The sequence below is a fragment of the Hippoglossus stenolepis genome, chromosome 13 (assembly GCF_022539355.2).
Source record: "Hippoglossus stenolepis isolate QCI-W04-F060 chromosome 13, HSTE1.2, whole genome shotgun sequence".
Classification (NCBI taxonomy): domain Eukaryota; kingdom Metazoa; phylum Chordata; class Actinopteri; order Pleuronectiformes; family Pleuronectidae; genus Hippoglossus; species Hippoglossus stenolepis.
In genome coordinates, this window is record NC_061495.1 from 23,704,500 (window position 1) to 23,727,505 (window position 23,006).

At 39.7% G+C, this 23,006-nt stretch overlaps 2 protein-coding genes across 2 annotated transcripts; one reads left to right on the forward strand and one right to left on the reverse strand.

Moving 5' to 3' along the window:
• The first annotated feature begins 228 nt into the window (after positions 1-228).
• LOC118120137 (rho-related GTP-binding protein RhoE) lies at positions 229-11,153 on the forward strand. Its single transcript, XM_035174855.2, has 5 exons — positions 229-455; positions 536-623; positions 7,256-7,365; positions 7,979-8,104; positions 9,874-11,153. The coding sequence occupies exons 1-5, from the start codon at positions 351-353 to the stop codon at positions 10,117-10,119; spliced, it is 675 nt and encodes a 224-aa protein (XP_035030746.1). The 5' UTR covers positions 229-350; the 3' UTR covers positions 10,120-11,153.
• Positions 11,154-11,740: 587 nt separating this feature from the next.
• Positions 11,741-22,912, reverse strand: nmi (N-myc (and STAT) interactor). Its single transcript, XM_035174853.2, has 9 exons — positions 22,751-22,912; positions 22,487-22,552; positions 22,158-22,316; positions 21,930-22,046; positions 21,628-21,790; positions 19,733-19,839; positions 15,799-15,985; positions 14,129-14,232; positions 11,741-12,642 (listed from the first exon to the last, which is right to left on the reverse strand). The coding sequence occupies exons 2-9, from the start codon at positions 22,550-22,552 to the stop codon at positions 12,430-12,432; spliced, it is 1,116 nt and encodes a 371-aa protein (XP_035030744.1). The 5' UTR covers positions 22,751-22,912; the 3' UTR covers positions 11,741-12,429.
• Between the last annotated feature and the right edge of the window lie 94 nt (positions 22,913-23,006).

Here is a 23,006-nt window from a genome sequence, read left to right on the forward strand (position 1 = left end):
ATTAGCTGCTTTAGTTGACTTAGTCCTGTGATGTTAATTGTGGTCTCCCTGTAATTCCCATGGATCGAAACAACACATTTATCTCAATCTACATCTATCCTTTCTATGGAGGTGGGGATTGAAGTTGTGCCTGGGGCCCGAAAAAGGTCCGTCCCTGCCAAGTGAGAGAATTCCCGTCATAGGCTAACAATCCCTGACGGGATTCCCACGGTGGAGCCCCGCCCTCCGCAGTTGGAAACAGGAGGATCGTGAGTGTCCCGGAGCAGAGAGACACCCACACTGAGTCTCACAGTGGACTGACTTCTTTCCTCGGACATAAACGGGACTTGTCTCCTCTCTCTTCGGTCAGGATGGACTCAGACTCCGCCGTCCAGTGTAAACTCGTGGTTGTGGGAGACAGTCAGTGCGGGAAAAGCGCGCTGCTGAGCGTGTTCGCCAAAGACAGTTTTCCTGAGGTAAGATGAGTCCTGCTCGTGTCCCCCTGATGACGAGCTGCCCCTGACTCTGGCTCTCTGTCCGTCTCTGTCCCCCGCAGTGCTACGTGCCCACGGTGTTTGAAAACTACTCGGCCAGCTTTGACCTGGACCTGCAGAGAGTGGAGCTCCGGCTGTGGGACACCTCAGGTGAGCGCTCCCCCACACTGAGCTGCGGTGGGCCGCCAGTGAAGAAGCCCACGCTTAACCTCAAGATCTGGCTGGATTTACTTTAGTGTGTAAATCTAGACCCGTTAGAAGTTTAATTTACTAACCTACTTAGTAAATCAATACAGCTTATTTTTGAATTTGCACATATATATGAATGATATCACTTATTAAGTGTGTTTTTTTTCAACATTAACATTACTGTAGGAAGTAATGAAGGGGAATAATATATTTATTTTGAATCATATATCAAAAGCACCTTGTACAGACTATTTTCTTGCTGTATTACAGTCGAATATTCAGAGAGCAGGGACCCTCTGATAAAACTATCTTTGTTAAAATCCTTTCCTTCTTAGCTTACTGATTATATTTACTATTAAAGCGATAATCATGACAAAGTAGGCCTAAAAGTTAGTTTAATAAATTGCTTTAGTATAAATATATTTAGTTAATTTAGATGGGAATTACTAGGACAAATTAACAGTGGACATTGATATATTGTTATATTTATGATCTTACTTATGTTAATATTAACTGTGTAAAGCAGGCCTAAATCTTATATTGTACATCTTCTGGTTTAGTTTCACTGTACAGCATCAGTTCTTATAACACAATCGTTGTCTTCTGATTCCATATCTTTGATTTATCTTGGATTATAGTCTTTATTTAGAGAGCACACTCTGAATACACATTGTTACATCATCAACTGCAATTACGTAATGACTTCTTAGGTTCTGTCTCAAAGACAAACAAGCAAACACCCAACATAATGGTTCTTTTGAGGTTTAGGTTTTGGATGCTTAACACTGGCTTATTCAAAGAGATACTGCACACTTACATATGTTTTTCAACTGTAAACTAAGTGATATGACTGTGATGAAACACATTAGTAATGGTTTCAAAATCCCATTTCTTACCAAGGTTATAAAAATTCTGCATTTCATGGGTTGAACATAGCTCATAACACCAGCCAGTATTTTACACAGACTATGCTGACATAGAGTCAAGTGTTTGGGTATAATCAAATGTATATTAAAGTTAACGCCCTTTATGTGGTTAGGTGAATTATCTGACTGAGGAAATGGGGTTTATAGACAAACTGTGGTCTAGTCTTATTCCAGTATCGTAGCATTACCCTTGGCACCTCCCTACAACACAATGCTCTCAGGGAGAAAGGCTGCTGCAGCACACACACCTGGGTAAAGGGCATTATTGGTAGGGCTGGCATGTGTGATTTGTGTGACATTGTTTCATAATAGCTACAAAAATATTCACAGTAATTTTATAGCTTTACAACAGCTAACATTAGACTTCCAACTAAAGTTACGTTACACCACTCTGCCGCTGTCCTCTCATGTACTTGCATTGTCTGGGCTCAGAGAGCTCCAGCTTCAGGCATAAGTGAAGTTGTCTTCCACCACACTAATGCCCACTTTAGGAGGATGCTGGAGGGGAAAAGTCTGTAAAGTGAGCAATGTTTTTAGCATTTTTCAGAATGCAGTGGGTGGAGTTTGGCTCTGGAATATTCAAATATGACTTGCCCAGGAAAAAGTTTTTTCCTCAGAAGCTCAGAGTTTAAAGGAGCATTTCTGACATTTCTTTAAACAGTGAACTAGTTCATTATATCAAAGCAATCAAATACATTACAGTACATTTGAAAATAAGATTTGACATTATTTATAAGATTTGACAATATTTTGTGGACCCAAGACAAGACCTTTTGTAATAAACAAAATGATGCCAGGGTAGCCGATGACCTATTTTAGGGCTGAACCTGGGAGCTTGGTTAAGATAAGGACTAAGAGTGTAACTGCTGTGTAACTAGACCTGAGTTTCATTACCAACTCTAAAACAAGAGTTTTTTCAGTAAAACAGCACCGTTAACTCCTCTCATATTTATACAAATCATTAATCTGATTTATATCAGAATCATCATTCAGAGGATACATATTAGCAAATGGTGACAGAGAGCATAAAGAGCACAATGACCATTATACTGAAGTCATATCTACACTGATGTACAGTATGGAACACATTGTTTACTGTTTTTATAGGGACTTAAGGGTGTATGGTTCAGCCTACACCCCTCCCAGCAAGTCTAATAGAGGCAATTCCCCCCAGGTTGTGGACTGCTGGACTGAGTTTTCACTCCCTGAAAAGAAAACAACTCATGATAGGATTGAGTAGAGTTTAGGATTCCTTGTATCAAATATACTTTGTAGAAAAGTTCTTCATTTTAGCAGCAATGATTCCCTGGCACTGGATAGATGTGAGTGCATGATGAGGGAGGGGCCTGGTGGGAGCATTTCATATGTTGGCTACAGTGAAATCTGACTCTTAGCTTCAATCCAGCACTTCGCCTACATTCCAGACAGACGGCGTCATAGTCTTTCTGTGGAACTCACTTGTGTTGGATAAATTACAGCTTACACCCCTGCTTCTCAACAAGCCGTCCACCCACCCCTCAGTCTCAGAGTTCAGCTTGTGTTTCCCGCTCCCCTGTTTGAAAGGCTGGAGATTGACTGAAGAACTGAATCACCCTTGTGCAGTGGTTCTCAACCATAATATGTTAATAGTCTATTCTGAATGTTATTCCCAATGGAATTGGAAGTGTTCTGACTAGAGTTGTCAAAACTATTAATACTTGTTCGATACCATGTTTTGAAATGATCTCTGTTAATTTCACCTTTGATAATATCAAAAAGTACCGAAGCAGATCTATAATTACATTTAAAACCAAGACTGCTTTAAAGAAACATCATGGAAGAAAATCAACTGTTCCTCAACCTGTGGTTTTTCGATCATTGTCCAGAAGCGAACCGATAAGCCGGTTAGTGACCTGTTGCTGTAGAAATGTAATATAGAGATGTTCACCATGGCAAGTCTCGAAGTACTATGGAGCATGGACATTGAGAAGAAGGTGCATCAAAGTTGGAGAGTAAACAACTCTGAAAATAATAAAAAAGGAAAGAGAAAAGGGAAGAAACAAATAAAGTAAAGTGTTAAATATTTATAAATTATGAAAAAATATTATATATTTATTATTAAATAAATCAATACTTCAATAATACACATTTGTCAAATAGTACCAGATATTGTACTCCTTAATTTGTTCCCTTGGAAATCTGTATGAAGATTCAGCATCTGCTCTCTCTCACAAGGTTCCCATGGAAAAACCTTCATACCACAACTCCTGAAGGATGGCAGAAACATTTTGTTTGCTTAACTTAACTCTGTTTGCTTAACATAAGAAACCAGCTCTAAAAGATCTGAAAATCTTTCATAACTGAAAAAATGTGGAGGGTAACATTTCACACCAAAGTTAATTTTGAGGAAAAAAGAAACTGATTAACAGTCAGGGTGTCTGCAACAGTGTGGGAAAAGTGTTTGAGAACTGAGGATAGTTGTTTGTTGATGCATGTCAGACACTGGTGCTCCTGAGGAGATGGCACTTAGCCAGAGCAGAGGCCAAGCAAAGGTTCACTCGGAGTTTATAACTTATACTTACTAATAATATACACACTACTTTTGCATTACTCAGGAATGCATTAACGAACATTGATTGAACAGGCATTCTGCACAGATATAATCTAGTAAAAGAACCTGACACAGTGAGACACTGGAAAACAGGAGCAGAGTCGATGTTCTAAACACAATGAACACATCAGATGCATAACAACAACAATCAGATAAGTTGTTACCCTGGGTTAATGTAACTTATATAAATGAAATACTGCAACTGACTTAATTAGCCTTAACTTAAGCTTTTTAAACAGATTGTCTTTGATGATTCTCAGTCATTCAGGTCATTGTATCTTCAGAAGTTGTACAAGTGTACATAGGAGTTTAAACAGTTTGTTACTCATTGAATTTTAAGAGAAACGACAGGTACATATTCTCCATTTACACACAAAACACTGGAACTTCACCACAGAGGCCTACTGGATAACTAGTCAACACTAGGGACAATTTAAGTAGATGGACAGCTTAAACTGATTACTTACTGCTACTTTACCTTTTAACATTATTTACAAATTACAACAATAATAAAAAAAAATTCTGAGTTTTATGTTGTTTTAAATTTTTTTATTTAATTTTATGCTCTTACTAAACTAGAAACAGTTGTAAGCTGTTAAGTTGTAATGCAGAGCTAATCACCGTCACATACTGACAACATGGTAATAACATGATAGACATAACAACCTGAGCAACAAATCATGATGAGTAGATTGATTATGGACTAGGATGCTGGTTCTGGGTTTTTGTGCGCTGAAGTTGAAAACATTTTTTTAATCTACAATGATCTCATACATGGCCTCGGTGAAATGTGACCGTAATCAATGTCAAGGGAGGAAGGGAGAACTTCAATCCATGGCCCCCTAGTCCTACTGATGGATCAGTTTGTTTGTAAAATGTCATCACCATGTGTAGAAGATCCCAGCGAGCTTGCTGGGTGGATGATGAGAGTGTCTCTTAGGAGGGCAGCATGTTCAGAGACTGGCAAAACCCCTTTGGCATTCCCTGATGACTTTATATGAGGGACCCCCAGTTACTCAGGAGTACCATTTTGAGAGCAAGTTCCTCTGCAGGCTACTCCTTTTTAGGGGCTCCTGTCTTCTTCTTTTCATTTTTCCTCCTCTGGTCGGCAGCAATGTCAAGACCATTTCACAGTGTTTTTATATGCTAATATCATACCACAGCAGACTGACTGAAGCACTTAAGCCTTGTGCTTTTCAGATGTGAAATTAACTTACTACTTTGAATGAGGTTTGTAGGGTCCAAGCCAAAGTGGGCTGGGGGTCATGCATGCAAAGAATACATTCCCTGAATTGAGCTGAATCTCATGATATAGACCAGTCCTATTTTTGCGTGGAATTATTTTTTCTAATTCGCAAAACATTCTAAACCAACTCTTTTTGAAATCTTCCTAGGGTTGATGTTGTTGATGCTGTTCAATCTGATCAAAACTAAATACAGAATTTATCGACTCACAAACACTATAAGTAACTAAAAATGTAGTCAAAATGGGAAATGCAGTAAACCATGGTAACGAGATAACTAAAGTGTGACTACGTTTTAATACTGCGAGGCCAAAAGATTCAAATATGTACTGAATACAACCTGTGAACTGAACTGAGGAAGCTTCTTGGATGTGAATATGAACAATTTATCATTGATTGTAAGGCAGTTCTAACATTTCACATAATGACATGATGTAGTTGCCATTAACCACTAGTCAATAGAAACATAGGGCCATAAAGGAGCCATGGTGCAGGGGGTGTGACGATGCACATTTGGTATTTTGGTGACGAGGTGTGCCTGGTGCAGCTAAGAGGGGGAAGGTTTGAGATGAACTGGCGATGATGATTGACTCTTTGTGTCAAGATTTACTGCAAAAGAATACAAACTATGATGAGTATATGTTATACCAGAGATTAAAGTCTCAAGTTCCTGTGTGTGATGTGGCTTTCTGGCTTTCATTACACCTGTATGCAATCCCTCTGGGTCTACATAAGTGAACAAAACATTGACTCAAGTCCAAGAATGCATATCCATTATTTTGTCAAACAAAAGTTCAGCTCAATTTTCCACGAGCTGTGTTTTACAAAGCGCTTTAAAACTAAGATATTAAAGCTGATTCATTTTTCATCTTTTGTTTATAAGAAGCGCGTTTTAGGAAGGCGGAAAACAGAAACACCATACTACACCATAAATTACACATTATTTATGTAATGCTGAAGTCTGTCTTTGTTTGAATGACCAAACAGGCTTCCAGATTGAGTCGTATATGTTACACGCTCCTATCTAATTCCAGCTTCAGGTATCCATTCACCACTTTGCAAAAGGTGGCATTAAGGTTACAGGGCTGTAGATTCATAAATGAAGTAATACACTAGGGTTTTGTTTGAAAAATGCCTGGGAGGGGATAGTGTTTGGATTCTCTGTTGGAATGTACGCTGCTGTAATTCTAGCCATGTTTTGGTGTGAAAAACATATTGTTGCACTGTGGAGCAAAGTGCACCGCTCTTCCCTGCAGGACTGGATGTTGGACTGGATGTCTGACTTCTGCAGCAGAGAGCAGACTGTACTTTGACTGGGATACTAATTGTACAAAGTGAATAGGCCTACACGTTTCAGCTACTTCACATTGATCATGTTGGTTTATGTGGAAAATATGGGCAAACATACTTGTATTCCCATCAGACTCAGCTTTATCCTGTGATAGGTGCTTATTTGTATGACAGTATCCTCTCATGCTAAATCAAGATGGTTATTATTTTAACAAACAGTATGTGCATTAACTTCGAAAATCTATGGAACAAAGTGAAAAAATGGATTGTTTGTTGGTCATTTCCATTTTTCATTGTACTTATGGGCCTACAATTCTGAAATAAAGCTAAATAATAATGGTATCACTGTAATAATGATCATAATAATAATAGTAAACATAATAAAATAACAACAATGATAAAGAGATAAATATAAGGACAACAGCAACATTCAGTAAACTAGCAGTACTGAGCTTTTGAATTAAGCTCTGAGTCATATATAACACATTTTATCATTGCCTTATATAATGGAAAACTGACGTGTGAATATTTCTGTAATTAAAGGTTCTTCTTACTATGACAACGTGCGTCCCCTATCCTACCCGGATGCTGACGCAGTCCTCATCTGCTTTGACATCAGCAGACCAGAGACATTAGACAACGTGCTTAAGAAGGTGAGTGTAAGGGTGGTCCTCCATGTTGTAGTTAAAGATTTCCCCTCCTCTGGTCTCCTGCCGTGTCATGTTGGGTCTTGTAGGGATCCATCCTGGGTCTGTTTTACTCCATATATAGTAATGCATTTACATGCATTTTTATCCCCCGCCACATAATGCAGGGGATAGAAGGATCAGTATGTTTGACGTCTGTAATAATCATCATAATCATTTTCTTTCTAGAGAAGAACTTGCAGACTATTAGGATTTTATTTTACATGAGACTTAACAGTTATGTTCATTGGACATAGAAGTAGTGCTTTTTCACATTTGGGGTTTCTTTAAATCTAAATTTTGTTTCTGTGTTTTAAATAAATAAATAAACTTTGATTGTACCCTTTTCTCTTTCTCTTTCCTATTCAGCCAATCAAATTAGATTTTCATGTGTGGGAAATAATAACACTTCAAATGACTGATCTGCTCACTAATGTTTTTGGGTGCCAGGGGGGAATGTCATCTCTTGATGACTCTTATTTTACCTGATGTTGTATTTACTAATTATTCACACCAAAGTCAGTTGTCCATCATGGTTACATGATTATTTATCCTCCTGGTCTTTGTGCGCTCTGTCCAGTGGAGAGGAGAGATTGAGGAGTTCTGCCCCAACACCAAGATGCTGCTGGTAGGCTGTAAGTCAGACCTCAGAGCAGACCTCTTTACCAGGTCTCACAGCAGACACACTCCAGTATCATATGACCAGGTGGGTAAATATCTTCCACACTTCCACACAGTAGACATGTGACACAGGTGTACTCAGCATGTGTTTAACCTATTACACACTCAAAAGAGTAAACAAGGTGGTTTGTTCACTTTGTATTATTTTTTATATTCACTTAACTTAAAATACTTGTATTTGTGAGGTTAACATATATTTTTTTCTAATTGAGTCGGAGTAATTTCTTTCGTTATCTGTATGAAATATGAGCTGCCATGAAACGCTTGGGGCATTCAAAAAACAGCCCTGCTTTAAAAAATCTGTGGTTGATAGATTTTGAGTTGGTGGAAGGGGAGTGATCAAGCCAGTAACTACAAACAGCTGTATTGTGAATGTGATAAACTTGACATATGGAAGTGAGGATGAAGGTTGGGATGATGGGGGCATGTAGTGGCAGAAAGTGACTTTCAAAAGAAAGAAGAAAAAAGCCAGTGGTGATCAAGGGACGACTAATGAATCATGCAGCTCGGCTGAATCTGATGAAATGGTCTAGAGAGTCAGGTTAGATTGAAACCAGAGAGTGGAAAATCCGATAGATGAATGGAAAGTCATACTTGTGTTTACTGAGAACTTCGATCTTTTAATGATGGCTAAACAAATTGAAAAGCGTATTGGAAAAGGGAAGTTTGCAAAGTACTTGATTTACAAGTGCATACTTGTACATGCATTGAGCAAAGTACAAAAATATGCTTTATTGAAAATGAATAGTATGGATGGTAAAAATGTTTAAGTCCCTGTAACTGGCTCAGCTCCTAGACATCGGAGGGTTATATCCTGAGTGCCACTGTCTGTCTCAATGGAAGATAAAACAGAGCTGAAAGGAGGGAAAGTACTTAATGCAAGTCGAATTACTTCGAAAACAAATGGAGAACGAGCAGAAACACTTTCAGTAGTCATAGGATTTGATCAACCCAATTTCTTTAATAATTGAACTTTCTTTAATAATTGAACTTAATTATAACAGTTAACTTCTATTGATTAGATATACGTTAAAAAAATCAAATGGAAAACATGTAACCTGTAAGTTTAATCGTACAGGTTACATGACGTACTTTAGGCATGCTTCAATATGTATTGTTGATCCAAAGTATTTTCTTGATTTGTCCCAATTCACAATCATTGTGTTACTCTAAAGTTCATTAAGTTACATGACATGATTATTTTTTGCTTTTAACTAACAACATAATTTCGTGGAACAATTTGACAAAAAACAATTAAATTCAACGTGTCAATTCTTTGAGTGGGTAGGAATGTGTCCATCCCACATTCATATAAAACATCTGTGTGTTTTGTTGATGTTGTCAAAAACCCTGTGTTTACTGTTAATTGGTGCTGTGGTACTAGACTAAATTATACTGAGAGCTGTTTTCATTACACACGTAAGGCAGCCAGAATATTGGGAAGACCCCTGAATACAATGTGTCCAGTACAACATCATCACTGACTGAGCTACGTGATAAAATGCAGAAGTGAGGAATAAAAGTCACGTTTGAAGCAGCAAATGTAAGTTCATTAGCTGATCAATTGTGTTGATTAATTGTGTCTATGGACAAATCCAGGGGTGCCCGTCTATTCAAGTCATTGAGAGCTTGAACAGCTCCTCTGCCTGACTTCAGCTAGAACAAAACCTCCACCATCCATTTGTTCAATATTTGTGTTGGCTTTAATCATCAGTATAAAGACTTTACTAAGTTTTAGGAATGTGGAGCATCATTTTGACACACTCTTAATCCTTTTGGTGTTTCTTGTCCCAGGGCTCCAACACAGCCAAGCAGCTGAGCACCCCCTACCTGGAGTGTTCCTCACTGCAGTCTGACAACAGCGTCAAGGACATCTTCCATGTGGCCACACTGGCGTGTGTCAACAAGAACAACAAGAACATGAAGAGGAGGAAGTCCTCCAGAGCCACTAAGAGGATGTCTCACAGCGGAGGAGACATGTCCCCTGTAGCATCAACACACTTTCAGCAGACCAAAGCTAAGAGCTGTGCTGTTATGTAAACACAAATACTGACACAGACACTGCCAAGGACAGAGCATGTGGAGGGTCAGTCCTGCAGTCTCTGTGGTTCTAGATGTCATTTAAACTTGAAGCAGGTGTGATGACTGATTTCGTGCAATGATTGAAAATGCCCAATGCAGACTTTATGGAGACAGGACTGGGAAAGTACATAGTTCATGTGTAAATAGTGTTTCAATGTGCCATCACCTGCAACTACAGAGAGCTGCCGTGGAGACAACACTAAGTATCTTACTAAAGTGTGTCCACTAGAACATCCTCAGCGCTCCTCGTCACAGTGGAGGATGAACAGCATTCTTCCAAGATGTATTCCTTCATTAAAAGATGGTCTGACATGCTGTAGGTTTAGCCTATTCAGATTGACATTATTTTGATACTCGTGAAACCATTCAATGAGCTCTTGGGTCCTGTAGCTGAGGACAGTTTCTCTTTTGGGTACCTAGGGTACACTCAGTAGATATAAAGACAGTTTTCCCTGAACTAGATCCAGATGATCCCACTTCAACACCAGTTAGAGGTAGAGTGGTATGCACTTATTCAGGATCTTCAAATCTTTCAATCTTAGAAAGGTAAGTCATCAGGAGATGACATAGTCCCCTGGCAAACCCAAACCATCAAAAGCCACCATTTCAAAAATACGTTTCATGAAGAGATACCAAATGATTTTGATGATTCTGCTGTGGAAACTGAAGAACTACCGACTGAAAGACTGACTGGGGGGACAATGAACACTTTGGATATCTGTGACTCTGTTTTGTTGGCACTCCTTTTTACCTTTTTGTTGTGGTGTATAACCTGTTCAGCCAGACGAGTTGACATATCCTACTAGGATTCCTCTGAGGGTTGAGAGGCAGGAAGGTGAGGTAGAATGATTAAAGGATACTTTCTTTGATGTTGGGATATCAAAGTCTTGCATGTGATGATATAATATGTAATGTTTCTGGTGACTTTTTGTGTACCACTAATCTTTGTTAAAAATGTTTTGTATTGCCAAGATAAATTTAGTTTATAAAAATGTTGCTGCTTCATGATTTTGCTCAATGGAATATATCCTGGAATAACAATCGAAAGTCAACACTAAAGAAAATGACTTAGTCGACCCTGGATTTACACTGTAGTCAAGCGAAATGATTCTATAACCACTGCAAACACTCAATGCCCTCAAATCTTACTGTGTTGCACACCACTGCCAATTCAGCACTTTCAGCTTTTTTATATTTGACCTCCAGCAATTGGGCAATGCTCCAATATTGTTAGGGTGACATTTTGTGAAGACATCATCGTGATGTCATTTATACCATGATGAATGATTGGTTAATCTTAATAGGCTGTTGATCGTAACCATAATGTGACTTTTAACAAAAGTGATTGCATTTCTACAGTATATGACATCATTTTCTGACTTCATAGTGACATCATGATGATGTCATTCCTACCATATGATCCTAAATTATTTTTCGATCTATGCAAGCTGCAGATCTTGCCTACAGTCCTATAGAATTTATAACCGTGATCACTTAGACTATATACAGAGCCGTGTTTATTTAACTTAACACTGTACATACAGGTACTAAATGACTCATAAAAAAACAATTTCTGTGATTGATTTAGAACTTTTAATAAGCCCAGTGAAGAAGAGAAGAGCATAGTAACAATTTTAAACCTGTTATCAGATATACAGACAGATAACAGGTCTGTGTGAAAGCAACACAGATTTAGATGAAGGCTGAGATACAACAGCGCTGTATTAGAACAGAATAGTGCAAGGGCTGCATTTTTTTACACTTTAGCATGATTATACAGATAGAGGACAAGCAGCCTTCTGTAACCACCAGAATCTGTCATGTGAGGCTGTGTCTTCTCACAGCCCCGACCTGATTAACTGCAAAAGAGCAATTCCTCTTCAAACATTGTATTTGTGAGTAAGCAAACACACAATTGAATGAATGAAACATGTGATAACACATTTTACATCGTTTAGCAAGTAGACATTAGTATTAAATGTGTCAGGACAGAACTGTGGGACTATGTGGAACATGTTACGGGTCACAGTCAAGTGCTTAGGGACACTTTTACTCTATTTTAACACAGAGAGATTAAATCACTGCATCTTTTCATTTGACTCTCAGAATAAACAATTTTTTCCAAATTCTTCTATTCAATTTGGGCATTATAGATTTTCAACAAGCTTCTCTGACATTATCATAAACATTTCTGTTTCTAACAATCATTGGGAGACTGGTTTTAAATTTTGGAGCTGTCTCTAGGTTTTGCCCCTGGCTGGTGAAATATCAGCCGTCTCTCTTCTCAGCATCCTCACAGAAAAAGGCCTGCAGAGCCTTCTCCCGAGATACGTACTTGATGCTCTCTATCTCACCGCCACGGTTACTGGTCTTCTGGAAGTGGAGCTCTATTATGTCCTGCACTTCGTCCTCGTCCATGATGTCCGTGATGTCCTTGATGTCATTCAGGAGGATGGTTCGTTTCGGAGAGCCACAGAAGGTCTGTCAGGAATCACAAACATCACTGTTTGTTCCACAGCTTCCTCAGAGTTTTGTTGAGTATTATTACTGATGTCATGTCAAGCTGACAAAAGATGATTGATATTTGATCAATGATCTCGTCATCAATGTGTATTTGTAACTAAAAGGACCCAAATATTTTCAAACTCACTTCAGACTAATAACATGGTTGCCAGTGGCTAATTTGAACGGGTCTAAGATCACATGTCATCAACACTTTGTCAACGCGTTGTTTAGGGTTCACACATTATTAGCATACAATGTGTTGTCAACGTCTTGTTTACATGTAGTAAGCATGTTACAAATTGAGTGTTTGGACCGTTTGGCTTTCCGTACAGATTGTTTCTACCCGTGAGTGCTTTTGTGGTTAAATGTAGTTTAGAGACGAGTCAGGGTTTCTGCTGGTGAAATATCATGTAGTGTCTGACCCCCCCATTGCCACTCAGTCGTGTCACAACAACTGAAAGACTCCCTATCACAAAACAGTATGTTGTGGAGTGTGAAAATCGTGGAGTGTGAACTTGGCTTGAAGCACACGAAGCAGGTTAATTTATTAGGTGTTCAAATCCACTTCGGGAGTTTAATTGTGGAAAAGTATGTGACAGGCACATGATTTAAAGGTTCAAAGGGTTGCAGTTTGTCTCTTAATTAACCATGGGTGTGTTTTGGGTAAAATACTCAATAAGCCACTCAGATGGTCGTTGTGCCAGCTCTCATTACCTTTAACAGCCAGATAATGAGCTTTGACAGTAAAATACTGCACGACTGACTTCAGACCAGGTATTTGTTGGCCAATCTCTTTCACTGCCTCAAGATATCAACAATCCAACAATGCAAACGACCACAACTTATTTTAGGACCAACATGCTCTTTGCTACTTAAACAACATGGTTACTGGATGGGAAAATGTCAACTGTTTTGGTCTGAAACTAGCCAAGACATCTGTATAGTGCCACAGGGCCAATTATCATATCATTTTAAATTAAGTTAAATTTGGAAATGTATTATTCTGTTTACATGGTAAAGGACTAAAGCAGTATGTGCACAGTGTCTGGTTTTTACAATGTGATGAGGCTGTGTTTTTAAAACCTCTTCAAATGAAAGAAGGGGTTTTGTATCTTAAGCTGCTTTCAGACACACACTCCAAATAAGAGCCTCTGTACTTTCTCTGCCTGGCCCTCTAGTATAAAGTCCGCAGACAGGCCAGAGGGGCGGATGTGGCCGATGTGAGAAAACATCAGGAGATCCTACGCAGGATTCACCACAAGCGAGTAGGACGTTTCTAACATGCGACAGACCCCCCCAAAAAAGAAGAAAAATATCTGTGAACACATCTGAGCATAAAACCACCTGCTGCGCTGTGCATGTGTGAGGCAAATGTCTGAAAAAAGCTTCACGAAGAGCAGATCAGTTCTTCTCTGCAGGAGGAATACAGGCGACAGTAACAAGTCTCACTGATGTTTCTTACCTGAAACTTACGCAGCTCCTGTTTGTAAACAGGTCCAACCTGGACATTCACTTCCGAATCCAGGTCCACTAGGTACTTCCCTCTCAGGGCCAGGACCTCAGCAACTGTGTGCACACACACACACACACACACACACACACACACACACACACACACACACACACACACACACACACACACACACACACACACACACACACACACACACACACACACACACACACACACACACACACACACACACACACACACACAGCATGGAATGTTTGTACTGGTAGACCACCTTCCCACCTTCACAATTACGGTGCACAACAAGGACTCATCATTTGTCAAGCTTAAACACACTTAAATCGGGCGGCTGTGGCTCAGGGGGTAGAGCAGATCCTTCTCTAACCAGAAGGATGGCAGTTCAATCCCAGTCTTGTCCATTCCATATGCCGAAGTTTCCTTCGAACCCCAAATTAAAAAAAAGTGCTGCCCATGCACTGTATGAATGGGTGGATGTAAAGCTGGGCTGTAAAGCGCTTTGAGTGGTCATTTAAATACAGACCATTAAAGGTCTCAGCACTACCTCAGGCAACCCTGCGTCTCCTCTTCCACTCTGGTCACAATTCCCGCCCTGCTGTTACATTCACCTTCTTGTATCTGATATAATAAGCAAAAATGTCAAAAGGGCATTGACTACAGATCAAGAGGTATCCTCATCAACGATAACTGTCTTTCAAATATCATCCATATTCTTAAGGCTTACATTTTTTTTTTTAAATAGCAGGGGGGATTTCCCCCATCCCCCCATAAAGTACGACCTAGGCTTTGAAAATAAAGCTAACTCAAAGTTATTATGAATCGCTGACCATAAATTTACTGACAGTTGTTTTTCAAGGTGAAGGCCAAACGTGCAAATTATTAGAAGTGTGTTCAAGGAAGAAGGTGAGGATCATTTCGGTTGGCTAACAGAGTGTCACTGTGTTTACGTATTTTTTTTAATTCAAAGAAATGAACTTGTCCACTTTGATTGCAGAGGGTTTGAGGCCCTGCTGGCACTAACAATGTCTCCACTGTGGAGAACACTCTCCTGCTAGGGACAGATGTTTATAAAGGGCTGGTGTGACATGCTGGCTGAAATGAGGACGAGAGGGAACTTCGTAACAGGGCTCGATTACTTTCAGCGTGTGTTTGAACCCTGCGTTCTCAACAACAGAGAACGGTCGCATGTCCGCTGCTATAAAAACTCCTGCTAGGACACGGTCTGAATTATTTGCAAGTGGCAGCTTAAATGCTGCGGGGAACTGGGTTTGCACTGAACTTGTTTTTTCGTGTTATTCCCATTGTTAGAGGACATCACTCTGGTGATGCCGTTTCAAACGAGTCAGCATGTTCGATGTGCCACCAGCTACATATCCAATAGCAGTGTCGGCTTTTATACTCTGACAGCATTTTTGCAATGGTTCCAGTGGTGTTCACAGGAAGCCTTTGAATAAGGGAGATGATTTTGACACACACTCTAAGTGGGTCGGCTAACCAATCAGAGCTGACTGGGCTTTTTGAAAGGAAGGCCAAAAGCTACAACGTAGCATTTCGAACAGGAAAATCCACTCTATCTCCAGCTCCACCCTTAGTTGCACTGAAGTTTTGCATTGTCTTAGAACGTTTGGATAAGAGAGCTGTACCTCCAGGGTGAAGAAAGGTGATGAGTCCTGTCCCGGTGTTCTTATCGTACTCCACCCCCTCCACCTCTCCTCCTCCTCTGCTGGGCCGAGAGAAACTTATCTCCAGTCGGTCCTTCATTCTCTCCTCTGGCATGGAAGGAGGGATGCTGGAAACCTTGAGCTCCTTTCTAGAGACATCAAGGTGGACCTACATTGATGACAGCACACACAGTAAAGGGGAGTTAGCAAAAGTACTCGCAGTAGAGTGTTAACAAAACCATATTTACAGTAGGTTATTAAATTACAGGATGACACATAAAGCGTAATTGTTCTGTAAATCAGTATTGATACTAAGGAGAGGTGTGTGGCCCACTCTTTGTTCATTCTGTTGGTTGAGCACAGAATGGATACAATACAATATGCAACACTGAAATAAATGATCAAAGTAGACTAAGATATACAGGGACATACATTACCACTGCTTCAAGACTTACAGTGGCTTCAGAAAGTTTCAGATCCCTTCACAGACAAGACCATTTAATGGAAAAAATCTAAAACTGCAATCTCTCAGGCACAAAACCAATCCGAAACCTCTTAAGTAGTGATTACAGCTTTCAGTCTTCTTGGGTATGTCTGCAATTTTGGCACAACTGAATTTGGGCCATTTATCTCATTCTTCTGGACAGATCCTCTAATGCTACAATAATACATTCATCCCTCCCTCAGTTCTAAACTTAACTTAAGGTGCCCTTTGAAACTATGTCCAACCAATTAAATCTGCTACATGTGGATTCCAATCTAATGGTAAATGGTCTGTATTTATATTAAGGGTGCTCCGATTGATCAGCTACTGATTGTATTGGCCGATATTCCCTCTGATTAGTTTGATCGTGATCTTTATAAAAGCCGATTAGAGGAGCCAATCAGAGGAGGCAAAACATTCAACTCTCAACAGAGATGAGAAGGAATTGAGAGGTCTCACTCGTTTTTCAATGTAATTTTTTTTCCTGGAGCTGACTGTGGAAGTAGCTGATGAGTGACGCATCTTGCTTCTGTTCTCATCTCTGTTGAGAGTTGCACATGCGCAGTATCGATTAAACATGACAATGGCTGCATCGTGGCCATTGCCGGCCTGGTCACCATTTGCTTCTCTGTGATGCCAATGACATCTCGTTAAAATCGTGCACTTTTAAGAGTTGTTGAGTGAAGAGAAACTTTATAAACTTTGAGAAACGCTGTCTATCTAATCAATTCTTAATTATTGAGCCTTCTTGTAAATTCGACAAACTTTATACAGGAAGTTATTTCTTTCTTTGTCTAAAAAACGTTTCTGTGCGTTTGTCCCAGTATGTTGTCTCCGTGGTGTTGTCGTCGGGTAAAAATGCATTTCGTCTTTTTTTTCTTTTTTTAACACATCTCATCTTTGCAAAAGGTGTGATGTATGAGTTTATTTGCATATAGAGTGGGGGATTCTATCATGAGTAAGGATTTTTGGGGCCGATCACCAATCGTTTGAAGTAGTATTGGTCGATACTGATCACCGAGTCTATGGCTCTGTTTATGCCTGATTAACATGCATGATGGGTGATCCAGTGACCACTTATGATCTGATTTCTCTTCTCCGATCTATATGCAAATAAACCCTACAGGGCTGAATCCTACCCACAATTGTGTCAGTAAATGTCCATTATTACTGCCAAGTTGTTCCTTTTTTTCAATTCAGTGCCTCACAAACTCCTGTATCAACCTGTGTCTGTGTCACTTGTTTCACCTGCGCTGTCAGAAGCTGCAGGATTTGAACTGAACTATAGGACAAAAAAATGCATTAATACCAGAGAAAGGAGAAATGTGCGTCTGTTCGCACCACACAATCATAATCCTAATAAGAAATTAAAATTATTAAAATATCGTAAATAAATAAAACAAACAAAATAAACCACCTAAAATTGCTTTTGAATAAATATTTAACATTTGGCTCAGGGCAGGGATGGGCTGACAGCCTGCTATGCACAGACTAGCGCCACATACAGGTGATGAGTTCCAGTAAAGAAGCTATGAACGGACGACGCTGCAATTAAACACAACACCGAAAAGTATTTTTAATGATACAGGGATTATTAATAATTAATTATTTCCCCCCTAGGCACCTGAGTGTGTGTGTGAGCACTACGCCCTGAATCCACCTCGCTCCATGAGAGATGAGAGAGGAGAGTAGATATGAGGGGAAAAGGTTTATATCAAAAGATCAATCCTTTTTATGAATTGATACCTGATCATTCAGATCAATTTTAATCAGAGAATAGTTATTTTAAACTCAGCCCTATGTCCAACCAGCAATTCAGAAATCAGTAAATTGTGACAGGGCGAATTAAATAAACGTGATTGGCAGATTAAAATGGCACAGACTAAAGTTGACTCCGAACTTTAACACAATTCTGTGTAGGATTCAGCTCTGTAGTGTTTATTTGCATATAGAGTGGTGAAGAGAAAGCAGATCATAAGTGGTCACTTGGATCACCCAAGGCGATGGACCCCCTAATCGGTATCGGCTGATGCTATTTCAAGCGATCGGCCCCAGAAATCCTTTTTCGGAAAAACACGTTAATTTATAGAGTCGCTTTTCTAGTCTTGATCACCACTCAAATAAATTGAAATTCACTTGTTCACATACACATTCATAAAGTGCATCTATGTGCAACACTTTAATCACACATTAATCACACACTAACGTCTCAGCCGTTCAGGGACAATTTGTGGTTCAGTATTTTGCTCAAGGACACTTCGACAAATGGAATGGGGGCGACCCGGATGGAACCAGCGACTTTAGGGGACAATCAGGTCGGGGCGCTAAAACGACAGAGATAATTATCTCAATATGACTTTTCCTCGATAGAACTTTAAGACGTGTCGATATAACGTCGATAGAACTCATTCCATCTATGTTTTGGCAGACAACACTAACAGCCAATGATAATGTGAATAGCGCCGCGCCGAACCAATCATGTGGTTGGAATAAGGTTACAGCCACGTCAGGTTAGGTTGACCCAAACAGCACAGAGTGTAGTAGGAGCAGCACACGTGCTAATGTTTGAGCTCCTGCATAGAGGTGGACGACTCTGCATTGATGCAGTGACTGAACATAATCGATTCATGTTTTCTGCTACGTTCATTGTTTTCCACCGCTGAATGATTATAGCCAGCGCTGCTTCAGGATCAGGACAGACGCTCATTAAAGGTCCGGTCCTCCTGTATGTCTCTGTCGGAGTCTGCTTCCTCCTCTGACCTGCGCTCACTTTACACTTTAACATTAAACACAATCACTGATCACTAGTTATTAGGACACGTACAAGAATGATGTTTACTCTGTGTTTGTTTGATTTGCTCTAGAGTTTAGGAGACACGTGTAACGTAACGTGACGCACAAAGTCAGAATATCAGTCGAATCATCGATTAACAACAATTTTAGAATATAAGACTAGATGGTGAATATCCCATGTGATTATCAGTTCGTGTGTGAAGAGGGAGAGACAAGCACACACACACACACTCATACACACACACACATACACACTCATACACACACATACACACACACACTCCTGCAGACAGAAGTTCTTCCCGCAGATTATGACTAGCGATGTGTTTTAACTTCACTGTTGCAGATGAAGTTAAGCCCTGTAATGCGTAATACGTAATTTAATCAAAACCGGATGGATGTGACCAAAGTCTGTGATGCCATGGCAAAGGGTCTGAATACTTTTGTCATGGAGATTTCAGTTTATCATTTAACAAAATTTCTAAAGACACATTTTTATGCATTAAATACAGTCAGTTGGATTCAGGTTACTATCTCCACATACAGAGTTTGTGTGTGTGTGTGTGTGTGTGTGTGTGTGTGTGTGTGTGTGTGTGTGTGTGTGTGTGTAAAACACTACTTATCACAGTAAGAATGTACCTCAAACTTCACAGCAGGATCCATGGTTATGCGTTTTGGTTTCACATTGAGACTCTTGCCCTCATAGGACACGGAGCACTTGGGCATCTTCAGGATCTGAGAGGCCACTGGAGGAGAGAAAACATGACAGATATACTCATCACAGTATGTGATGTATCACAGTATGTGATATATGGTGTGGTTCAAGTCCGGCTTTTGTACCACTATTGTATATTTTCAGCATTGCCAAATGACAAAAGGCATTTTTATGTTCTGATGCATGTTCACAGCAGCACCCCCTGCTGGTGGAATTATCACACTGAACAATTAAGGAGGGTGCCACAGATTTGTTCTGCCACTGACGGTGGTTTCCAACTGGGAAATGAACATCTTAAGTAACATGAAGTTCATTTACAGGTGATTTGATTTACCTCTGTGCAAAGAAATGTTAAATCATTCTTTAAAAGGTCCAAACCACTTTCTAAAATATAAGTTTATGATCAATTAAACATTATACACACACACACACACACACTATTCGTCACTAGCTGTTGCACCAGCACCAGCACCAGCAGCAGCACCTCAGACCAAACCTCTGAACTCCCTTCCGACACAACTCCTCCTGTTCTTAAGGAGGGACTCACATGACCTTGCTTATACTAAAATGGTAAATGGTTTTGTATTTATATAGCGCTTTTCTAGTCTTGATGACCACTCAAAGCTCTTTACAGTACAGTTTTACATTCACCCATTCACACACACATTCATACTGTGCATCTATTAGCAGCACTTTGTTGTTCTATGAGGGGCAATTCAGGGTTCAGCATCTTGCCCAAGGACACTTCGGCATGCAGATGGGGAAGACTGGGGATCGAACTGCCGACCTTCAGGTTGGAGGACGACCGCTCTACCCCTCAGCCACAGCCGCCCTACTATACTATATCTTTACATTAGAAAAAACAGTTTGCTGCTATATAGTTTAAAATCTTGTATACATTACCCTAAATTTCTAGTTAAGCCATTATCTTTAACTCAACATTATTTATATATAGTATATATAACTAGTGACTGATATATTATATCATATATTTTATTATGATACATGCATCATATACCCTTTACACAGAATGTCTTCTTGGAAACATGATAGTAAGAAGCCTATAATGCTGAGTTGAAGTGTGTATGTTTTTAAATAATTTACCCATGATAAGCTTAAATAAGACAGCAATCAGGGGATGTGATTCATCTTTAACATAAGACAAACAGGGGTTAAGCCTGGTGTATACTTGTGCATATTTGACACAGAGCCAATACCATAGCTTATGCAAGTAGCCTACACTGTTGTGAGAATTTATACTTATACAATGTATACAATGGTGTGTCTGTGTCACTCTGAAATCAAATCTGCAAAGACTAGTAGGTGGTGTGTGTACTTCAAACAATAGAAACGAAAACTGAGAGGATCATGTTGGAGCCAATAAATGTTCCACAATATTTACTTTTAGTGAAATTACTGCAACACAGGGAAGAATGATTTGTATGACCATTAAAGTGAGTTTTGTGTGCTTGTCTTGCCATCAAGAGACATGGATGAGACACACTACCTAGCGAATCAATCACAGTTATAGCAGTCTGTCACCACAACCTGTTTTCTGCTTACAACTCTCCATCCTTATGAAAGAAAGTCAAAGTCAAGCAAATCTTATGCTTAAGTTTGCTTTCAGTATTTTGATTTCAGTCACACTGCGAATGCATTATCTTCTTCTTTTCAATGTGTATGTGGGTAGTATGTGTATGTGACCACCAGTCAAGAACACCCTGTTATGCTTTTGGTTTTACTAATATTCACATACACAGGTGAAAAGCAGAACTACTCTGTTATTTTCTCTCACACTAACAGATCAGGTCATGTGTACCTTTCTCCTCCTCGAAGGTGATAAGTGCCTGTCCTCCCTGCAGAGGCACAGTTGATCTCTGGCTGATGATGAACACTCCTCTGATTGGCTGACTGCCATCATCACTTTCCTCTTTTTCCTGAGCGCTGAACCTTACCTCTGTGTCTGGAATCTGGGCATAGATCTGAATAGCAGTAGAGCACAATAATAATGTTCTTATTATTATTTTTCTATATTTCAAAGTATTGTTATATTGTCAAGGCATATTGTGGTGTACAATTGTGCAGCATTTCAAGCTGGTGGGCTATCCTGAGGACTTTCACCTTGAATTTCTGCTTCAGTTTGGTGGACTCTGCCCTCTTATTCTGCAGTTCAGCCTGAAATCTCTTCAGTTTATCCAGCAAATCCTGTTTGCGTTTAGAAACTTTCAGGATTTCCTCCTGAGTGAAAGAATCAAATACGAAAATGTAGAAATTACTTCCTTGATCTTCCACCTCACTTCTCCCAAGCAGCTTGTTCTGTAAATATTACACACTTGATAGTAACTCTACCTTTACTGCACACATTCTCTGACTGAAGTCCTCCTCACACTCAGCTCGCTCATTGGCCAAAGCCTTCATCTCCTCCTTGGCAATCTTCTTGGCTTCATCTTCTTCCAGTTTTTCCATTATGAGCCTGGATTTGACATCATCAGCTCTCTCCACTTTAGTCTTAAGAGACAAAACAGGAACAGGGAGAAAAGCTTGACCATTGGGAGGTTTTTAAGAAGACATGGAGAAAGATGGATGATGATGGAGGATTACTACATTTACAGTGACAAACATGACTTGTTCATTATCAATAATAAGGGGTTGAAATGGCGTTTTTGACTTGGTCTTACCTTCCATGTCTCCAGCTCTTTCTTGGCCTCCTCGAACTGATTTTCCTCCTCCATATCACTGTCCATCTGACAGTGACAAACAACCATGTTAGCAACCGTCTAGATTACTGAGTATCCTCAAATACTGGATCACTTCTTAGCTTGTCGTTTATCGGCCAGTTCATGTGAGTCATAACCTGGCGACCTTAAACGAGACTCCGTTTAAGTATGTCAAATTAAAACGGTTTTATCAATCTTAAACTAACAGAGGACGGCCCTACCTACCTGTTTTATGATGATTTTCTGTTTGGGGTTCCTGTTAAAGTGTCGTGAGGCAAAGAGAAAATAGAGAATAGAGCTGCAGTCCCTCGTAGTGGCTCTGAATCAAAAGTGAAACCCAAAGTGGCTCCAAAGCCACGTAACAGAATATAGCGCCTTCTGGTGTGCGGGACCAGAATGTGATTGTTTGCACCAAATGATGAGACACTGGTCGAATCACAACGTCATTAAACTACACTGAAGAATAGTTATTGTAGTTATA